Source organism: Phacochoerus africanus, chromosome 16 (assembly GCF_016906955.1).
Source record: "Phacochoerus africanus isolate WHEZ1 chromosome 16, ROS_Pafr_v1, whole genome shotgun sequence".
Classification (NCBI taxonomy): Eukaryota; Metazoa; Chordata; class Mammalia; order Artiodactyla; family Suidae; genus Phacochoerus; species Phacochoerus africanus.
In genome coordinates this window covers 25,110,739-25,132,794 of record NC_062559.1, presented here as the reverse complement: position 1 = coordinate 25,132,794, position 22,056 = coordinate 25,110,739, and the positions used below count along the sequence as shown (strand labels likewise).

The 22,056-nt window shown below is 36.1% G+C and overlaps 1 protein-coding gene across 2 annotated transcripts in view; it reads left to right on the top strand.

The window, feature by feature from the left end:
- The window catches only part of PTPRZ1 (protein tyrosine phosphatase receptor type Z1), a 181,335-nt gene that overhangs the window by 41,800 nt on the left and 117,479 nt on the right, over positions 1-22,056 (top strand). For both annotated transcript variants that reach the window (XM_047763545.1, XM_047763544.1), the window contains exon 2: positions 18,241-18,306. In XM_047763545.1, coding sequence (XP_047619501.1) covers positions 18,241-18,306 — 66 coding nt within the window. The remainder of the gene's footprint in view (positions 1-18,240; positions 18,307-22,056) is intronic.

Genomic DNA, 22,056 nt, shown 5'->3' with positions numbered 1-22,056 from the left:
AAATAAGATTGTTGAAAACCATGGAATAAAATCCTCAATGCCTGTTCTTGACGAGCTTGCAGGGAGTACTCTCTCTACCTCTCCTGAGTATAGAATGAAACACAGTGTGAGGTTTATATCTTTTATTCATTTATTCACTTCTGTGCTCAGGCTGGTTTTATAGAAGAAAACATCCCAGGGTTTTCTTGCTATAACCAAAGGCACTGCTAGGTTTCCCATAAATAATTTGGTGGAGTGGAAATGAAGGGCAACATTGTACAAAGAGCTGATAAAATTACATGGATCCTTGTTGGACGTGCTAGGGAAATGGGGTGGGCTTTCTCCCTTGGAGGAGACATAGATAAGCAAAGCCCTGTAGGGCATCTCAGTATACTGCTCCCAGGCTCCTGCAGGCTGCCAGGGGCCCTGTGGGAGATGGGGAAGGTGTGCCAGGACACGGTGTTACCACCGGGTCTTGTAGCTTGGAACACTGCCCCAAACCATCAGGTGCCCCCTGCTCGAGGGGGTGGGGGGAACAGTGAATCCAGCCTTTGTACTGCCTGGGGCTGTTCAGGTAGAAAGCGAGTGCAGAACCTCAGGGAACTAGCCGGGATCTTCTGGGGAGAAGCCAAATCCCTTGGCCCAGCAATACTCCTTGCTCTGATACCAGAGAGGCTTCTGGGAATCCTGTCCTCCCAAGAAGCATTCTCTTTCATGTAAATATTGTATGAAGCATTTCAGTTAGTGGGAGTTAAAATTAAAAGTGTTGACCCTTTCTGGAAGCTATTTTTCTGGAGTTCCCATTGCGGTTCAGCGGGTTATGAACCCGACTAATATCTGTGAGGAATGTGGGTTCAATCTCTTGCCTCACTCAGTGGGTTAAGGATCTGGCGTCACTGAGAGCTGCAGTGTAGGTCACAGATGCAGCTTGGAGCTCTCATTGTAGTGGTTGTGGTATAGGCCGGCAGCTGTAGCTCCAATTCAGCCACTAGCCTGGGAACTTTCATGTGCCACAGATGTGATCTTAAAAAAAAAGGAAAGAAAAGTTTAAATAATGTGAATTTCAGTAGTTACTATTTTCTTAGCTTGACACTGACCTTGAAAGACATGTTAAAGCACGTGCAGCATTGTGCTGCTGGTCTGTGACCTCCTTGAAGAGGCCCTGTTTGAAGTTGTGCATCCCTAGCGCATGGAGTTTAATGTGAAGCCAATGACTGTTAAAGGAATTCTATATGAATGTTCCATTTGGCACCACTGTGATGCAGTGGGGCGTTCCACAGAACTGAATTTTTTAAGTAATGAAAATACAACCTTTGAAGTACAAATTATTTATTTTGAAATCTCCCCAGAATTTTGATGAAAATCTTCTAACAATAGAAATGTTTTTCTCTATTATTAGAAGTATTTTTCATATAATTTCACTTTTTAAATATATATCAGTATTCTTATCTGTAATAATATCTCTCTTTTTTTTAATTTTATGGCATATGGAAGTTTTTGGGCCAGGGATTGAATCTGAACCACAGATGTGACCTACAGTGCAGCTGCAGCAACACTGGACCCTTTAGCCCACTGGTTGGGCCGGGGTTCGAACCCCTACCTCCTCAGCATCCCAAGCCACTGCAGTCAGATTCTTAACCCACTGAGCCACAGCAGGAACTCCTGTAATAATTTCTTAAAATGCTATTGAAGAATGAGAGTCATTCTTTACATCATTAAGTAGTTCATTACTTTTATTTTCCAGGTATGTAGATTTTTTAATTTTTTTTTAATTACTCAAATGAATTTATCACATCTGTTAGTTGTATAATGATCATAACAATCTGATTTCACAGGATTTCCATCCCACAGCCCAAGCACATCCCCCACCCCCCCAAACTGTCTCCTCTGGAGACCATAAATTTTTCAATGTCTGTGAGTCTGCAACTGTTCTGCAAAGAAGTTCAGTCGGTCCTTTTTTCAGATTCCACATGTCAGTGAAAGCATCTGATGTTGGTGTCTCATTGTATGGCTGACTTCACTTCACATGATAATTTCTAGGTCCATCCATGTTGCTAAAAGTGCCGGTATTTTGTTCTTTTTCATGGCTGAGTAATATTCCATTGTGTATATGTACCACATCTTCTGGATCCACTCCTCTGTCGATGGACATTTAGGTTGCTTCCATGTCTTGGCTATTGTAAATAGTGCTGCAATGAACATCGGAGTACATGTGTCTTTGCGAGTCGTGGTTTTCTCAGGATAGATGCCCAGGAGTGGGCTTGCTGGATCAAATGGAAGTTCTATGTTTAGTTTTCTGAGGAATCTCCATACTGCTTTCCACAGTGGTTGCACCAATTTACAATCCCACCAACAGTGTACTAGTGTTCCTTTTTCTCCAGACCCTCTCCAGCACTTATTGTTTATAGACTTTTGGATGATGGCCATTCTGGCTGGTGTAGGGTGGTACCTCATCGTGGTTTTGATTTGCATCTCTCTAATAATGAGTGATGTTGAACATCTTTTCATGTGTTTTTTGGCCATCTCTATGTCTTCTTTGGAGAACTGTCTGTTTAGATTTTCTGCCCATTTTTGGATGGGGTTGTTGATTTTTTGGTATGGAGCTGCAGAAGGTGTTTATACATTTTGGAGATGAATCCCTTGTCAGTTGATTCACTTGCAAAGATTTTCTCCCATTCTGTGTGTTGTCTTTTTGTGTTGTTTAGGGTTTCCTTTGCTGTGCAGAAACTTTTCAGTTTGATTAGGTCCCATTTGTTTATTTTTGTTTTTATTGTCAATCCTCTATGAGAGGTGGATCTGAGAAAATGTTGCTGTGGTTTATGTCAGAGAGTGTTTGGCCTCTGTTTTCCTCTAGGAGTTTGATAGTGTCTGGTCTTATATCTCGGTCTTTAATCCATTTGGACTTTATTTTTGTGTATGGTGTCAGGGAGTGTTCTAATTTCATTCTTTTCCATGTGGCTGTCCCGTTTTCCCAGCACCACTTATTGAACAAGCTGTCCTTTCTCCATTGTACATCCTTGCCTCCTTTGTCATAGATGAGTTGGCTGTAAGTGCGTGGGTTGAATTCTGGGCTTTCTGTCCTGTTCCACTGATCTATATTTCTGTCTTTGTGCCAGTACCATGTTGTTTTGATGCTTGTTGCTTTGTAGTATAGTCTGAAGTCCGGGAGCCTGATTCCTCCAGCCCCATTTTTCTTTGTCAGGATGTCTTTGGCTATTCTGGGTCTTTTGTGCTTCCCAACAAACTTTAAAATATTTTGTTCAAGTTCTGTGAAAAATGTCCTTGGTAATTTGATAGGGATTGCATTGAATCTGTAGATTGCCTTAGGCGGTATAGTGATTTGGATAATATTAACTCTTCCAATCCATGAGCATGATATGTCTTTCCATCTATTTGTGTCATCTTTGATTTCTTTCATCAGTGGCTTGTAGTTTTCAGAGTACAGGTCTTTTGTTTCTTTAGGTAGGTTTACTCCTAGGTATTTTATTCTTTTGGATGCGGTGGTAAATGGGATTGCTTCCCTAATTTCCTGTTCTGCTTTTTCATTGTTAGTGTGTAGAAATGCTGTCGATTTCTGTGTGTTAATTTTGTATCCTGTGACTTTGCCAAATTCATGGCTGAGCTCTAACAGTTTTCTGGTAGAGTCTTTAGGATTCTCTAGGTATAGTATCATGTCATCTGCAAATAGGGATAGTTGTACTTGTTCCTTTCCAATTTGGATTCCTTTTCTTTCTTTTACTTCTCTGATTGCCATGGCTAGGACTTCCCGAACTATGTTGAAGAGTAGTGGCAAGAACGGACATCCTTGCCTGCTGAGATCAGGAACAAGACAAGGATGTTCATTACTTTTTTTGAGCTTGCCTTTCTGATTTTTAGTGGTGCTTTAGTCAACTTCCTCTCTGTCTGTCACTTTCTGATGGTATTTGAATTTCTTGCCACAAATTTTCTTTACATTAGACACAGTTGTCTATATTAGGTCCATTACTGTGGGATAGTTTTTGTGACTTACTTTCATTTGGATTCATGATAGTTGCATGTATGTTAAAGATGCCAAAATCTAAACTTGGGTACTGTTGTGGTATAAGAGAATTCCATATACCCATTGGCTTTGAAACTACTTCTATGACTATTTGGCTTTGATTTCAGTTAAATTAAAATTTGTATATAATTGATAGCTTAGTTCTCTTTTGGATCTTCTCAATTAGATTAAGTATGTTATTGAGTAAAACTGACCGTAAATATATGTGCACTTCTCCTTATACTGAAATTCAGTGAACATATTTCTGAAAGATGTATATATGTCAAATAACTTGCCACTTCCTATTTGTTGGCAAATTAAGTTTGTCGTTTTGCAAAGAAGTTAAAGAATCAGTGAGATTGCTGAAGTTGTTCGAAAACAATAGTCAAATGAACTCTAAAAGTAATGTATATATAATTACAGACTTGCTGTGTGTGCTTTATCCTAAGCATATGTTGTAACGATTATTATATCCACTCTGTAGATATGAGAATTGAGACTTAGAAAGAGACATTGACTTATCCACAGAGCTGATAAGCAATCCAGCAGCATTTTAAGCAATACTATTTGGGTAATGTCTTACATGGAGCATAAAAGAAAATATAGAGAAAATTCCCGCCTTACACAACACATGAAATTAACCTTTGTTTATTCTATAAAATAACATGTAGATCGGCTTCAATGTGCTTCCCAGGTGAAGGCGTATTTGCTTATGTTTATAAACACATTGAAATGAATTAATTTATTGGACCCCAAACCACCTCACCACTGTAGGAGAGACTTATTTTTCAGATAGAGAAACTGGGGCTCTCAGGAGGTAAAGAAGTCTTCCAAGGGTTCACAGGTGGGAAACCAGGATTTACATCTGCACCCGCAGAAGTTCCTAAGCCAGTGATGGAATTCATGCCACAAAAGTGACCAGAGCCACTGCAGTGGCAATACTGGATCCTTAACTTGCTTCCATATGACAACTCTCAATCCCTAGCTCTTTGGTCTCCATCTCTGGTTCTGGTCTCGTTCCATTATGTTACACAGCCTTTCTGAGTATCACAAAGACTAGCCCTTCATTTTTGTGAGTAGTACCCTTGACTGGAGAAGTTGAGCCATTGTAGGATGCATGTAGCTATAAACTAGATAACATGCATATAAAATCTTTAATGAGATACTAGTGCTAAATATAAAGACACAAGATCATTAAGCATTTAGACTTTGCCTTTCCTTCTTATAATCTATATTCAGTCAGTTTGACTATTTAAAGAATAAATATGGAATAGGAGAAGAATATTATTTTTAATCAAAAGTTAACTATTTTTATATTTAAGAGTAACTTGGCGTGGTGATTGTAGCATTTCTTTTAATCATAGATCTGTTCAGTCACTTCATTGTTCTTTTATTGTAGAATTCAGGACATCAATAAAATAGCATTTATTTGAGGACCAAATGGGTAGTAAGACATTTTATTTCCAAGGTTAAATCAGTGTGTTTTGGGCCAGATATATGATAGATTATCAATTAAACATTTTCCACTGAAAATGATTTGCCTTTAATGAAATCAATGGCAAAAGCATAAACTTCAGAAAGGTTTGAAATCACTCAGATGTTTAAAAATATATTAAAGAAAATATGTTCTATCTCAATATCTTATGTCTTCGTGACAGATCATATATAAATTGCAAGGTCTAAATCCTTTAATAAAAAAAAAAATCATTTGTTTTCCCTTAAGTTGCAAAGATGCTACCCTTGGCCTGTTGTATAAGATGTTCTTCTTCATTTAACCATCACTGTTATCACATTAGACACTGCAGGAATGTGTTAGTTATCTTGAGGTGTCCTAGTGGCCCAGTAACTTGAGGGCAAAATGCCAGCAGAGTCCTGGTGACAATCCAAGTTGAAAATACTGCCTTAACTTGTTCAGTCTCTTGACATCCTCACAAACAGAATGATAAACCTGGAGAGAAAACGTATTTGTTCCAATTGAGTTAACTATTCTAAAATAAATATTTCTAACCTCTGGCCAACCATTTAGGATTGTGCATAAAAAGTAACTAACGAGCGCTGTTCTCCAAGGCTGTTCATCATGTACTGAACAGGAATGCTTTTTAGATGTTGTTCCTCTGAGTGCAGTAAACCTGGATTATCCAGGCAACCTAATGAGCATCTTTGAGCATCTGCTACTGCAGAGAGCTCTCAAGTTTCATGCAGAAGTTGGGAAAAGCTGTTGCAACAGTGGGCCAGTAAGACCCAGTGCTGTTGTTGGTCAGGAGCTGTCACCCATGCAAGATTTGAAGGTAGGTGTGTTGTGATTGATGATTGGACTCCTCTCTCCTTAAAGTGAGACACCAAATTCCATGGAGAATGCATATATCCAGGAGGAAAATAAGAGAGCACAGGTGGGAGGCTTTGCAAAGCATAGAGGCATTGTTGGGGGGGCTGGGGCTGGGGCTGGGGCTAGGGCTGGGTAGGGGCAGGGTGCACGTAAGTATCAAGCAGAGCGGAAATAAATAAAATGACTCTGCTAGCCAGATAGAGCTTGTACTGTACCAATCAACTGAGCCAATAGGATTTGAGCAGTCTCACTCCAAATACATTTTACAACAGAGAAAAATAAGATGATGAGTAATAATTACTCCTGGTAGTCTGGTGGCAGTGAAACATCTATACCAAGAAAGCAATAGATGTAATCATTTTTATACAGTTAGGAGCAAACCCAGTGACTAATATAGGTATGTGCTTATTAACAATTGAATACCAACTAATTAAGGATGTCATCAAAGCATTTAATTCCTTAAAGTTGCTAGTTGGGGAAAGTGGTTTTAAAATGAAGAGTTTCTTTAAGATGTAAACAGTATGACCTTTTAAGTAGATAAAGATCTTAAATTAAGTCTTCTGAAACATGGAAGCATAAATATTCCAAAAATCCTCCTTTTTAAAGTATATTCATTTTGGAATGCAGCCAGGAAATTTGATAAGGATAGCCCCTTTAAGTTTAATTAAAATTAAATATTATGTATTTCAGAATTCACGTTGTTTTCGTGGGACTCAGTTCAACATTTGAGTATATAGATTTGTATTTTCTGTCTGCATTGAGTGTCCTTATCTATCTTTAAGACCAAAGAATACTTTAGGCTAAAAATCAAACAGCAACAGGAAACAAATAATTTTGTGACTAAGCAATCATATCTTATCATGCTATGAACATGATATGTCTCGTTGTTGTGTTTTGTTTTTTTCTACTATTGAAAGGAAAAACTAACTACTTGAAAAATAAACTTAAGAAATGAAATATTTGAAAAGCATGTATTTTATAAAGAACTCAAAATGATTTAACATATACCCTAACCTTTGTTATGGCATCTATGTTAGTAGACAGGAGATACCTTTTCCTAGTTTACAATTTCAGAAATACAAGCAAAGACATGTGATTTGTCCAAGGTCAGGATTCAAAGGAGGGGTCTGGACTTCTGACTCTTAAGAATTTGTGAAAAGAGGCACAAAATATTTGCATATGTTTAAATTAGATAGGTCTACAGTGCTCACTCTGATTTCTTTCTGAAACATTGACTAAGCCTAAGCAGGCTTAATGTTGCTGATTATGTTTTTAAAATATATTGACAAATCAAAAATATTTTGTATCATTAGAAATCCATTGAAGAATTGTCAGTCTGTTTTATTATGATGAATACATGTCCTGTAAATAAAAGTTTTCCATTTTTTTAGACCAGTGCCGGGGGCGGGGGGAGTCAAAATGAAGCACATGACAAAAATGAATTTTTAGCTAGTATTCTGGAAGGAAGTCAAGAAAATCTTTGTCTCTACATAGTGAATCATTCAACACTGTGGCAGCAGTTTTAACATATGATCCACACCCATTTCAGAATAGGTTGCCAACTCCAAGTTGACTTTCCTACTTAATGGATAGATACTTACGCTTGAGCTTAATTTTATCTAAGCAAAAGGTATTATCAGAAATAAGATACAAATTAAAATAAGGTTGTTTCAAAGTCTACCCCAAAATAACTGATCCAGTCTATCTGATCATTATCACCAATAAGATGACCTGTGAGTTATTGCATTGCGTATTTTGCTAGGGATCTTGTTTTTTGTTTTCTTGGTAGAAGTGCTCAGATTGCCTACCATGTGTAGACTTGGCTATGATTTCCTAAGCTTAACTTAAAAAATGCTGTTAATGCTAGCTAATTTATGCAGGCTCTTGGGAACAAGAAGATTTTATTGTAAAATCCAAAATAAGAAATGAAAAATGGGTTCAAGTTTTTCTTTACCCATTCTTGAAAACATAGTTATATATTTGTCTCTAACCTATTTGGCTATAGAATCAGAGATATTATTTCAGAATACATAATCACTTTCAATTATTTTTAATATATTAACTCATACAAACTCATAAAATACATGGAAAGCATAAGAGGATATAAAAAAAGTAAAAATAACTCCCAATGGCACCACATGAGGAAATTTACATTTCTTGGAAACATGTAATATTTTTAAAATTGTATCATAACTTATAATGTTTTATATCACATGCATTTCTTCACATCAGTAAATATTTGTGAAGCATAATTTTAATGGATTCACATTATTTCATTATGATGAACATTACATAATTTATACAACTTCCTCTGCTTTTTGTACATTAACATATTTTCCAGTTTTTCACTGTTATTTTCAGTGCTGTAAACATCTTGGTACATACCACTCTGTTCTTATCTCTGTTAATCTTTTAAAATATATTGCTTGAAATGGAATTACTGTCACAAAGGATATGAAGCATTTTAAGAATCTTGTTGACTCTTGCCAGCTTACTTCCCATAAAATATATACTAGTGCATACTTCCAACAACTCAAGATATTTTTGGCATCATTAAATATTTAAAAAATTAAAATAATAAACCTTTGACATTTGATGGCTGGAAAAATGCTCAGTGTTTTGTTTCTTTGATACCTACTGAAGTTTAACTGTTCTTTATATGTTTATTATATTTGCATTTCTAGAACTCTGCTCATATATTTACATTTATTGATTTGTCAGAATTCTATATGTTTAGAAATTATCATTATATTCAATGTATTATAGCAGTTGCCATTAGCTTAATATTTGTAATCTTCATTTCACTAAACATTTTTCTGTACAAGTTTTGAATGTTATGTAATCAAAGCTATGGATATTTCTCTATGATTTATTTTTTTCCTGCTTAGAAAGGCCTTCTCCATGGTTTGTTTGTTTTTTTTGTTTTTGTTTTTGTCTTTTGTCTTTTTAAGGCCACACCAGCTGCATATGGGGGTTCCCAGACTAGGAGTCTAATCGGAGCTGTTGCTGCTGGCCTACACCACAGCCACAGCAACGCGGGATCTGAGCCGCATCTGCAACCTACGCCACAGTTCATGGCAACACCGGATCCTTAGCTCACTGAGTGAGGCCAGGGATTGAACCCCCAACCTCATGGTTCCTAGTTCGATTGGTTTCCACTGCGCCATGATGGAAACTCCCTGGCCTTCCCCATCTTACAAGTTAAATATTTACTTGCATTTTTTCTTATAGTTTTTGTGTATCCTTTTAAAATCATTAATTCATTTGGAATGTATTTTGGTGTATGTATGAAGTGTGATTTAACTTCTTTTTCCAAAAAAGCCAACGTTCCCAATATGGGTTGAATTTTTAGACTTTCCTTATCTGACAGTGATGTTGCTTTATCAAGGATTCAACTTGTATGGATATAAACTTAAAGGTCCAATTTTAGTGGCATATGGCATATGCTTTGTTCTATTGATCTGCCAGAGGATTTATCTTTTAATAGTCTGTTAACCAAGCCCCTGTTGTTTCACTCTTTTTCTTAGCTTATCAATTATTATTTTCCATTTGTATTTCTTTGTGAACTTTAGAATAATTTTGCCAATTAAAAACACCCTTCGAGGAGTTCCTGTCATGGCTCAGTGGTTAACGAGCCCGACTAGCATCCATGAGGTTACAGGTTTGATCCCTGGCCTCGCTCAGTGGGTTAAGGATCTGGCGCTGCTGTGAGCTGTGGTGTAGGTCGCAGTCGCGGCTCGGATCCTTCATTGCTGTGGCTGTGGTGTAGGCCGGTGGCTACAGCTCCGATTTGACCCCTAACCTGGGAACCTCCATATGCTGTGGGTGCGGCCCTAAAAAGACACAAAACAAAACAAAAAAACCACACTTCTGAGACCTGATCTACTCATTAATATGGAAAGGACTAGTATCTTCCCAAAATTCAATGTTCTCTGTTAAAGATATGGTAGGTCTCTTTATATATTCACTTTTTTAATGTTAATAATAGTTTATCTCTTGGGAGTTCCCATCGTGGCGCAGTGGAAATGAATCCAACTAGGAACCATTAGGTTACAGGTTTGATCCCTGGCCTCGCTCAGTGGGTTAAGGGCCTGGCGTTGCCCTGAGCTGTGGTGTAGGTCACCGACACAGCTCAGATCTGGCAGTGCTGTGGCTCTGGCGTAGGCTGGCAGCTGCAGCTCCGATTAGACCCCTAGCCTGGGAACCTCCATATGCCACAGGTGTGGCCCTAAAAAGCAATAATAATAATAGTTCATCTCTTTATTTATGCAGTTTTTGGTGTTTTATGTTTTTCATGGTAGATGTGAACGGAATCCCATTGTATCCTCTATTTGGTTATTTTAGGGTGTCAGTCGTCTAGAACTTCAGGAGCAATCCTGATCGTAGAGCAACACAGCAGACGTTCCTGCTCTATACCTGATTTCAGTGAAAGTGCATGGGCAAAAGACCTCACAGAAGAACCATTATATAGGTTATTGAGTGATAATACACTATTATTGTACAGATAATCACATAAAAGTGTATAATGGCATAATAATATAAAACAACACAAATATAACATCATTTTTTATAATTCAATGAATTCCGTGTTTTCTGCCCACTTTCATGCTATTCTTATACAGATTTGGTTCTTTTAATATTATTTTTATGTTCTAATAGTTTTTTTGCCACGTTATTACTAGATGTGCTCTTGTTATCACTGTTTGATCAACAATTGAGCCTTTCTCTTAGGGTGCAGTAAATTCACGGTTAGTTATGGACATAAAGTAGGGGAGCTATAATGGTTGTAGCACCATACAATAACAGTGTGAGTTTCTTCCATTTTAGTGTTTTCTTGGTGTTATAGAATAATATTGACAGAAAAAGTGGCACATAACTTCCTATCGACTATATTTTGTACATAAAGTTCAAACTAGCTCAATGGAAAATTTCATCACTCTTATCACTTAAAGCCCAATGAGTAAATTTTCCAAAGTTAAATCAACTTTTTATGTTTATATCCAAAAAGTTAGAGAAAGCTTTCAGTAAACTATTATGGTGCTATAAAACTGTATTTATTAACTTGAGAAGAGATTTATTATTAGGTAGAGAAAGCAAGTCACCAAATAATGAAATAGTGTTATATAATTAACGTTAAATAAAAACTTATGTATGCATAGTATAAATCTAGAATAACATATAGACATATACAAAATTATAAATACTAGCTTCTGTAGGAGATGGGATTAGGTGATTTTTAGATTATTTTTACTTATGTATTTTTTAAAGTTATCTGAAACAAGTATTATTATTTATGTCATAAAAATAAAATTGTTAACATGTTTTCAACAGCAAATACCTCAACTCTATGAGTGTACATAAATCTCATGAGGTTAAAATCATTTATGTAAGCAGAGGAAAATATCCTGTTGACTTTCCAAGATAAGCCTGCAAGTATATTTTGAGCTTTCATTGCATATTTGGTAGTCGTATTACCAACATACAAATCCTCCCTGGGAAAGCACCCACAGTCCTCAGTGTCTAAGGAACAGTAAGGTCAATTGCTTACCTCCAGACCCTTCCTCAGTCCTATGAGAAATATATATTTAATTGGATGTCTGACTACCAAAGCAAGCATATGGAAGAAGTGGTTCCCTCTCTTCTTTACATTATCTGTTATGTTCAATTTTTCCATCTCCTTTGATAATTTTACCATTTGTTTTTTTTTAGTATGGTGCCTCAAGGATCCACTTTTTCATTTCTTTTCTTCTTTTTTCTTTTCTTCATTTGCTTTTTTGGTCCACACCTGTGGCATATGGAGGTTCCCAGGCTAGGGGTCAAAAATTGAAGATGCAGCTGCCAGCCTACTCCACAGCAACGTGGAACCCAAGCTGTGTCTGGCAACGCCGGATTCTTAATCCACTGAGCGAGGCCAGAGATTGAACCCACATCCTCATGGATACTAGTCTGATTCATTACTGCTGAGCCACAGTGGGAACACCTCACTTTTTCATTTCTTTACACTTGTCCTTAAATAAAGAGGTAACCTGGACTCTAGTAACTCATATCTTTCCAGAATTTCTATATTTAACAATATGAATTAATGCACTTTCTTATTTTGTGACAAGTTGCTGTTTAAGTTTTGAGACTGTAAAAATACTTTTATTTTTAAAACCTTGCAGAGAGGAGAAAAACAATGGTATTCTATCTAACCATGGAAAGAGGCTGAAGTTGGAAAACAAATGGTTTGGGGGGAAATGATATATATGTGTGTTTTTAAAAGTTACATCTGAAGTGATTAACAGCAAGTACAATATTTGAACTGTAAATATATCCTAAACAAGCCTATTATGTGAATTACCATAATTAAATTGTGTTTCATGAGGGTCTTTGCATATATACTGGGTGCAAGTTTATATACGGTTCAGTGAAGATGAAGTATATACTAACACAGTTTGACAGCAAGCTAATACTTAATGTTGAATGACAGGAAAATCCACAGATAAAATCCGCCATGTATACTATAAACTCTGCTGTACTCATGGGCAGATGGAATTTTCCTTGGAAAGTTTGCCTTGGTTAGTTAATCAAGGTTTTGGTTTAGACCACTTGGGTCATAAACTCAGCTTTCTCATCAAACAAAGACAGACATTTACAGTAGAATATCTGAAGAAATAAGGGACTTTTGTCGCCAGGCAGTGAGTTCACAGGTGTTCTTTAATCAAAGGCTGATTCTTTCCTTAAAGGAGCTCATTTCTGATTTTTTTTTTTTGCTTCTCTGAGGGGGGACTGCTGTAACTTTGTTTTCTGTAATTGATCGTTCTGACTGCTGTAACCACCCACCTTTTTTATTGCCGCCACTTCAGGCTTCTGCGTGCCTGGCAGTCAGATGACTTAGGGGGTGATGGATGCTCTGATAATACTCATTTGTCTTGGGCGTTTTCCAGATTTTCTCCAAATGGTCACCAGCCACTTAACTTTCTCCTCCCAACCCCACCCCCACTTCTTTCACTTCCATTAGAAATATTTATTTTTATTTATTTACTCACTATTTTTCTTTAAAATATACTCAATCTACACACTTTTCAGTCAACTCAGCAGACTGTCTCTTGGGGTCAAAAGAAATCTAGATAAGAGGAGAGAGTAAGATGAAAACAAAAAAGTGAAACTTGAGGGGACCCTTGTAGCACGGTGACCTATGCAGATGCCCACAGAAGAGCTCAGCTGGCTTCCCAGACCTTTGGTTCCATGATTTGCCAACTTTTGATTCTCATGCCCTTTCGCTACCTGGAACATTTCAGTCCACTCCCTGAATCTTTCCTCATCCAAGTCTCTACCCAAGGGTGTTAATGACTCATCTCTATTTCTGTTTCTTCTTCTCCACCTTCCCAGATTTCTCCCATCAACTGGCTTCATTTGTCCCTCCTCTGAACTTCCTTAGTGATATTTTTAAAGGATGTAAAATAAGCAAGTATCATTTACCTTGGAAGAGTCTACTTTGAGAAATCTAGTTTTAGTATCCCAGCCTTCACACTCATATCTATGGCCGTTTTTAACCTGAAGTTTCCTGGTGCGTGTGTGTTTTGTCAGAGCACTGCTGCTAGGCTATGTATAGTAGAATGCAGGTGATAAACTGTTGATCAACATGAAGCAGAGACTTTCTTTAAGCATTTAAGGCAAAATCTAGAGGCATTTATATAATTCGAAATATGTATAATGATTTTTAGTAGGAAATGAGCACTTTTTTTTTTTGGTTTAAAAAAACATGAGCAAAAAAAAAAAGGGCTAAGTTTCTATCTTCCATGTGGTGATTATCAAAACTTTGATTTCCACATTTGCATGTAAAAAAAAATAAAGGAGTGTGTGGCATATACATATTGGCAACTATGTAGGTGCTCAAGGCAAGTATAAATGAGAAATATTGAAAGAGAGACATTTAAGGTTACCTAAAATAATATAAACCAAATTTCTTTCAATTTTGGTAACAGGTCAAAAAGCCACTTCATGAAGAATAATTTTTCAGGACAAACTTTTTAAATTGTTACTTTTTAAAAAGGTTTACTAGTGTCTGAATTCTCACTGTGTCTCATGTGTATAATTCATTCCTTAAATTTCTTTCTTAGTTTTATCCCTACAAAACACACCAAAGCAGACCTGGCAGATGCTTTTAAACAGAAAGAAACAAAATATAATCCACAGAAACAAAAAAATTCTATATTTCATTATTTTAACTGATTTTAAAATGTGTAAGCATTTTCATAGATTCTGTCTTATATAGGATTCACTGGTTTTCAGACTATATAATGCAACCAAAAAAGTGAACCTAGATTCTTTTTTTCTTGCTCATTGAAGCTATCACATCTCATCTATCAGACCTCCAAGTAGAATTTTAAAAGTGGGGTACTCTCTCACGCCCAAGGACCATGTAATTAGCATATGAATGTGTAACGGATTGTTTGAAGTAACAATTAAGGGGACAATGCATAAAGGGACTGAAGAGAGCTACCAACACCTGGGAATCTTGCATTGAAAAAAAAAGCTTACTTAACGTAAGTAATTAAAAACCAAGGACAAATGCTCATTGTGAAGCAGTGAAGCCCTACAAGGAAAGCTAAAATCTGCTGATATTTTGCTGTCGTCTTTTAGCCTGAATCACTAAAACAAGAGCTTACTGTTTATTTATTTCAATGGAATACTTGTTAAATGTAGGTTTTGTATGGTATTTGATTCTCTGAAATCATCAGAATGCATTTATATGACAGAAAAAAGTCTTTACATTTAAAAAATATGTATATTCAAAACATAAAAGATAGTAATAAATCTTTGACCTGTGGTCAGTGACGTTTCAGAGGGAACTTCCAACTGATGGAAGATCAGGTATATAATCAATTCTTTATATGGTATTTGTCCAGATGATTCCTGTTGGTGAAATTCAACCACAGTGTATTGTTTTGCCTTATTTTGTTTCTCTCTCGTTTTTCTCTGAGTAGGAAGAGGTTCCTACTCAGGCAAAGACTTGAGAATAACCAGTAGCTCTGGATTCTTAGTAATCCTTGGTATTGGGGAAGTCTTAGTGAAGTAAGAGGCAGGAAGCAGCATGCATTATTGTTTCCATTTCTGTCACTCTCTACCTCTATAAACCATTTAACACTTCTTTGGGAAAAAAATACCGCATCTCCAAAAGAGGAATTATTTTGTGTAGACTGTCTGAATCAAAGGACCTTTGAGGCCCTAACATCTATATATTCCTTGGTCATGAAAAAAACATTTGTCCTCAGAATTTAACCTTAAATGACTGACATTTCATGGGACAATTCTATATTAAAAATAAATTATGAACCTACTATTTAATTTTAAGTAGAAAAGTAAATATGTGCATGATTATTCATAGCAGCATTATTCATAATAGCCCCAAAGAGGATACAACCCAAATACCCATCAATTGATAAATAAAATGTGGCATATTCATCATCAAAACAAAAATTAAACAGGCAAGCAAAACTTTATTCAAGGCTATTGCAATAGGAGAGAGAAGGCAGAACCAACTCTGACCTCAACTCTGATGAAGCAGAGGAGGGAAGATTTTTTAAGAGCTCCTTTGAGCTTCAGTGTAAAAGTGATATAGCATGTTAGGAGAAAGTCAGAGGCCAGCTGTGTTTGCTCATTGGCTCCTTCCAAAGGAAAAGTAAACTCACATCATTATGACAGGAGGTAGTTTTCACAATTTGGAATGAGACATCTCACTGGAAGTTAGGCTCCTACCCTCCCACAGCAACTGGAAGACCAGTTATTTGGTGTTATTTCCATTGATGGTTACATTTCAGAGAGATGGTTCCCATATACTTGAGAAGTATATTCCTAGTTGTAAAACTAGCATGTGACATTTTAAAAGATTTACGTCTCAAAGGAACAGAGAAAGGATTTACAAGTTTTCTAAACTAAAAGGGAGCCTATAGCCAGGAAGTAGCCTGTCCAAAGTTTAGTCAAGTGGAGAGGAACTTTAAGGCCATCTTTGTCACCATACAATAGAGTACTATTAGGCAATAAAAAGGAGTGAAGTACTGACACATGCTACAAGGTGAATAAATCTTGGAAACATTAATTACGCCAAGTTAAAGAAGCCAGTCACAAAAGACCATGTATTATGTGATTCTGTCTGTAGAAATATCTAGAATACCCAAATCTATAGAGATAACATAGATTAGTGGCTACCTAGGGCTATGGGAGCTGGAGATGGGGTTGGAGGTGGCAGCTAAAAAGGTGTAGGGTTTCTTTTTGAGATAATGAAGATATCCTAATATGTTTATAGTGATAATTTCACAACTCTGTGAATATACTAAATGCCTTTAAATTGTACATTTTCATGGATGGATTATAATGTATGTAAGTCAAATTTCAAAAAGCTATTATAAAAACAAATATTTGTTGAAATGTGCCACATGACCAATAGAATATTTACTATATTTGTGGGTGATGAAATTTTTTAAACAGTTTTTCTGTTTGTTTTTCTCCAAGGTAGGTTTTGGTTTTGAATAATCTATGGATTCAGAATGTGTATTTCTGGTAACTGGCCTGCTTTTAAGTTTTTATAAAATATTTTAGAATTTATTACCATATCCTACTAATGAGATTGTATATTACATGGAAGAGAGAAAAATAATTTCTGAAATGTCCTTGAGATATTTGCCTCCCTGAAACTGGGAGTTGTCAATTAAAAAAAAAAAAAAACCTGTCTAGAGAGAATAAAAGGAAATAGTTTCTCTTCCTAACTGATGAGAAAGGTATACTATATATAAATATTATTTTTTTTAATTTGCACATATGTATTTTATATATAGTATTATTTATATATTAGTATGCATATACATATCTATGGTATAGTATAATATAAATCCTTGCATTCAAATGAAAGCTATACTGACAGAACCCTCATTTATGAATAAATAATATTCTACAATTTCATTTGTAAACTAGCTATTTGTAGCCTTTTCTACAGAAACAGTTTTGCCAACACTGATCAGGTTCCAAATTGAGCTCACAAAGATTTATTTTACCCATAGTGTAGCTGAAATGGAGTACTAGTGTTACCACCGTCTGGGATGAAGGGACAATGACACAATGGCACAGAGAAGAAAAGGAATCATAACATCTCCATTTCTTGGGTGCAGTCATGACTCCAGGAAAAATTTTGAACTGTGCTGAGTGAGACTTTGGCTTCCATCCATTTTCTTTTCTCTACCCATTGTCCCATGTTCAAGATCGAGAGCCTCTATCTCTAGGTCTTGAGGAAGGCGTCACTGCTTTCATGACGCCTGGAGCTTCCCACCGTATCACCTCACTCCGGCATCTCTGTTCCTCCGTGACAAATACATCTCTATTGTCTAACACAACCTCTCTCCCTACCAACATACACACATTGAAATTTCCATTTTTGCACGGCAGCTAATTTTGTTTTGCATTGTGAGGGAAGTAAATTTTGAAAACACGATGACCTCTGGATCCCCTAGAAGTATTTACATATAAAACTTGGGTTGTAACCTTAAAAGTATGTCTAATCAGTAGGATTTCAAGTATTCAACTTAGAGAATGGTCAAAAAAATGAAGATAGGACACGCTGTCCTTTCTGACCCCAGTCTTTCTTTGGGGTGAGACCCTCTAGGTTGTTCCTTCTTTACATGGAGTATTTTTTTTGCCTGAACTTAAATAGTCTTTAAATTTGCCTCCCTAAAAGTTATACTAACTACCAGGACAGAACAGGGACAGTGGGATCTGTAATGGTGGCACTTGGAGTTGGGAGGAGACATTGGGAAGGTGACAGAAAAGAGTAATCGAGTACCATTTATGGTATGAATGATGCTTGCGCATCTTATTTTTTTTTAATTTGTGTATATATATATATTGTTCTATATATTGATCCATTGATTTTTCTTGGTTGTAGACTGGACTAATGGATACTACAGACAACAGAGAAAACTTGTTGAAGAGATTGGCTGGTCCTATACAGGTAAATATGTTATTATATAATGAGATTCTGTGGAAAAATTTATTGGTTTTGTATCTGATTTTATATGTAAGAGAAAAATTTATAGCTCAGCACATCATTTTAACTTAGCTACATGCATAGGCAATTAGATTGATCACTAAAAATATACGCAAAATGATTTCTAGTGACTTTGCATTAGCACATTGATAGTGTAGAGTATATGATATCAGACAGACCTAGATTTGAATCTCAAGTCCACTTCTCCATGGGAAAAATGCATAACCTAATTGAGGCTCGGTTTTTTCATCAGTGAAATGGAAGGTTTTTCTGAGCATTAAATGATATAAATGGAGTTGACATGATGCCGCCTTATAAATAGAAATTTATCAGTAAACGTTAGCTGATGTTGTTATGATCACAGTTGTGGTTTTTTTATTCATTTAACAAATATGAATGGGGGAGCTCCCGTCGCAGTGCAGTGGAAATGAATCCGACTATGAACCATGAGGTTGCAGGTGTGATCCCTGGCCTCACTCAGTGGGTTAAGGATCTGGCGTTGCCGTGAACTGTGGTGTAGGTCACAGACACGGCTCGGATCTGGCGTTGCTGTGTCTGTGGTGTAGGCTGGCAGCTGTAGCTCTGATTAGACCCCTAGCCTGGGAACCTCCTTCATATGCCATGGGTGCAGCCATAAAAAGACAAAAAGACCAAAAAAACAAAAAAACAAAAAACGATATTAATGGGAATCTTGCTCTCAGAAGGAGTTTCCTTCTGAATTACTGTGCTGAGTTAACTGGAATCAGGGTCTGATGTGATTTTGTACAATTGCCAGACTTGGCTTAGAACATCGTGAACAGCAGAAGTTGGCTTGAAGTAGTTACATCCAGATATCATGATCCAAAACCTTAGGAAAGAAGAGAAGCTCTAGGCCTCTTGAGACGAGTCTGGATAGAATCTAGATAGAGCATGACATGACTGATGACCACCTGAAATACAGTTGAGTGGTAGAGTTGGGTGCTTATTAGAAATAAGACTGGATTGGAGTTCCCTTTGTGGCTCAGGGGTAATGAACCCGACTAGTATCCATAAGGACGTGGGTTCAATCCCTGGCCTCTCTCAGTGGGTTAAGGATCTGTTGCTACCACAGGCTAAGATGTAGGTCACAGACGTGGCTCAGATCTGTCTTGCTGTGGCTGTGATGTAGGCCAGCAGCTACAGCTTCGATTTGACCCCTAGCCTGGGAACTTCCATATGCTGTGGATGTGGCCCTAGAAAGACGAAAAGAAAATGAAAAAGGAAAGAAATAAGAACGGATTGATAAGATGGAATTGAATTAGAAGGGCTTTAACATACGCCTGGCCACTTTGGACTTTATTTTATAAATGAATGGCAACAACATGAGGAATTTTGTAGAGAAGCATGCATTTTCTTTCTATTTTCATTCTTTAAAAGTAGAAAAAATTTTTTAAAATATATTCAAGCACAGAAAAGAATATAAAAATCGCTCTTTACCCCTCCAATTATATCCACTAGAAAATTTGGTATATTCTTTTCAGGCTAGTTTATTATATTATGTTTATATATTTTTTAATGTAGAGTTCTGCATACAGTTTATGCTGTTTTTGAGCATTTCCTCATTTCGGTGATGATTCCTGTTGATCATGATACTTAATGCGTACCTAATAGTCCATGGGATAAATGTTTGATTTTTAATCATCCATTATATTGGATAGTCCAGCTACTATAAACAGTGACAATAGATGAATAGATATGTCTTTATATTTTAATCATTTTTATTAGAGAATCTTTGATATGTGATTACTGACTGAAAAAAAAAATTAATGCTTTCAAAATTCTTGATACACATGGCCTAATTGCTTTCCAGAGAGCATGTATGTGCCTAACATATGGTATAAGTAAGTGCCTACCCCACTCAATAAACCAGGATTTAATGATTGCCGTTTTTAAAATCATCACTAATTTGGTATGTTTTAAAAAATGACATTTTGTTTTAATTTGTTCTGTTTGATTACTGCTGAAGTCGGGATTTTAACTTTTATTAGCCTTTCATATCACCTTTTCTACAAAATAAGTTAAATTAGAACATGGAAAATGATCAAAGCAGGAAAAATTGAACAAATTAAGACATATCTAGCTTGTGGATTACTGTGCAGATGGGTATGTGGTAGTTATGCATGATATTCTACAGAAAGACTTGCTCTCAATTTACCCATTTAAATGATGACCTGCATATCTAAGGAGTTCTGCCTTATTATTTTTAATTTTTTAATCTTGACAAATATGTAGAATAGATTCTCTATAACTCTAAACCATTTTTAACTGTTTAAATTATTTCTTTAAAAAATATGTTTTCCTATTAGATACCCAATGCAATGAACATTACATTACACTATATCAGATTTTATTTACTTGAGCAATTTTTTCAGAAAAAAAATGAACTTTAACAAAAAGAGTTGTTGGACTAGTGCCTCGTGTTTTTAATATTAATATAAATAGTCAAATATGGTCAAATTTTAAAAATTGTGTTAATTTATCCATTTCCTCACCTTTTTAATCACATTAATTTTAAATTATCCTAAAATAATTTAAGAATTTAGGTTACGGTTTTGGAAGGATGTATGGTAAATAATTGCTACCTGAAGTAATGGTTAAGTGATTAAGAATGGTAGATATGAGTAACTAGTATAAAAAATGGCAAATTAATTTATTTGCCATAAAACAAGTTTATTTTTGTTTCAGTAAAAGTGTGTGCTGTATTCTATTTGAATAAATTTATGTTGTAGTTTCTCTGGATTTGATTCTAGGTCCTAGACCAATTTTTGTCTGTTATACACACAACTCATATAACCTCAAGATTTTAAACTAAGTTATTTTGCATAAAAAGCAAAGATACCTTTCAAGTATCTTTAAAGCATATTTAAGATTTTTAATATTTAAGGATTTAAACATAAGAGGAAAATATTTTCCCTCCAGTCTGACTTTATTAAAGTAATAATGAGCTAAAATCATATCAACAATAATAAAACAATTATCAAATAAGAACAAAAAGTAATATATAACAGTTGTAGAAAACTTGTTACATAAAGATAGTCATAGAATAAAAATCAACCTGGTTTAGTTATGTTAACAACTACCTTCCTAGTTTTAAAGGTAGAACTAACAGCAGATTATTTTCCTTTAACCAGAGAACTCAGTTATTTACCAGGTATGGATAAAATGAAAAACAAGCTTTAATGCATCCTCCATTCTCTCTGAACAAGAAGCAGAAAGTGGAGGACCTATAGCCCAGGGGGAGAGAGGGTTACAGTTCTCACCATCCTAAGCAAGGGCTGGTATGCAGAGTAGTAATGCTTTCTGTTTCCAGCAGCCTAAGGTCCCTAAGAACCTTGAGGTGGTGCTTCCTTAGGTCAGGAGAAGACAGCAGTTTTACCAATAGCTTTTGGCACATACCACTGTGTATCTCTTGCTATCTTAGGAGGAAGCCACAGAACTCTTCCTTTTAATGGGCTAACTGCATATAGTCATGGCACCTGTAGAGTGGCCAGGCTTTCATGGATGGATCTATGCATAAACAATGCACAGGTCCTTACTTTATAATCAAGTTGCATCGTTCTGTTTATAGTTTAAGGGCTATTGGCTTTACCTCCTTTAAGAGACAGTCTGGTGATCAAAAGGACAGATGCGTTAAAATAGTGTCATTTGCTGCGGGAGAAGGAAGGTGTGGTAGGTCTCAAAAGGGAATGTTCCAGA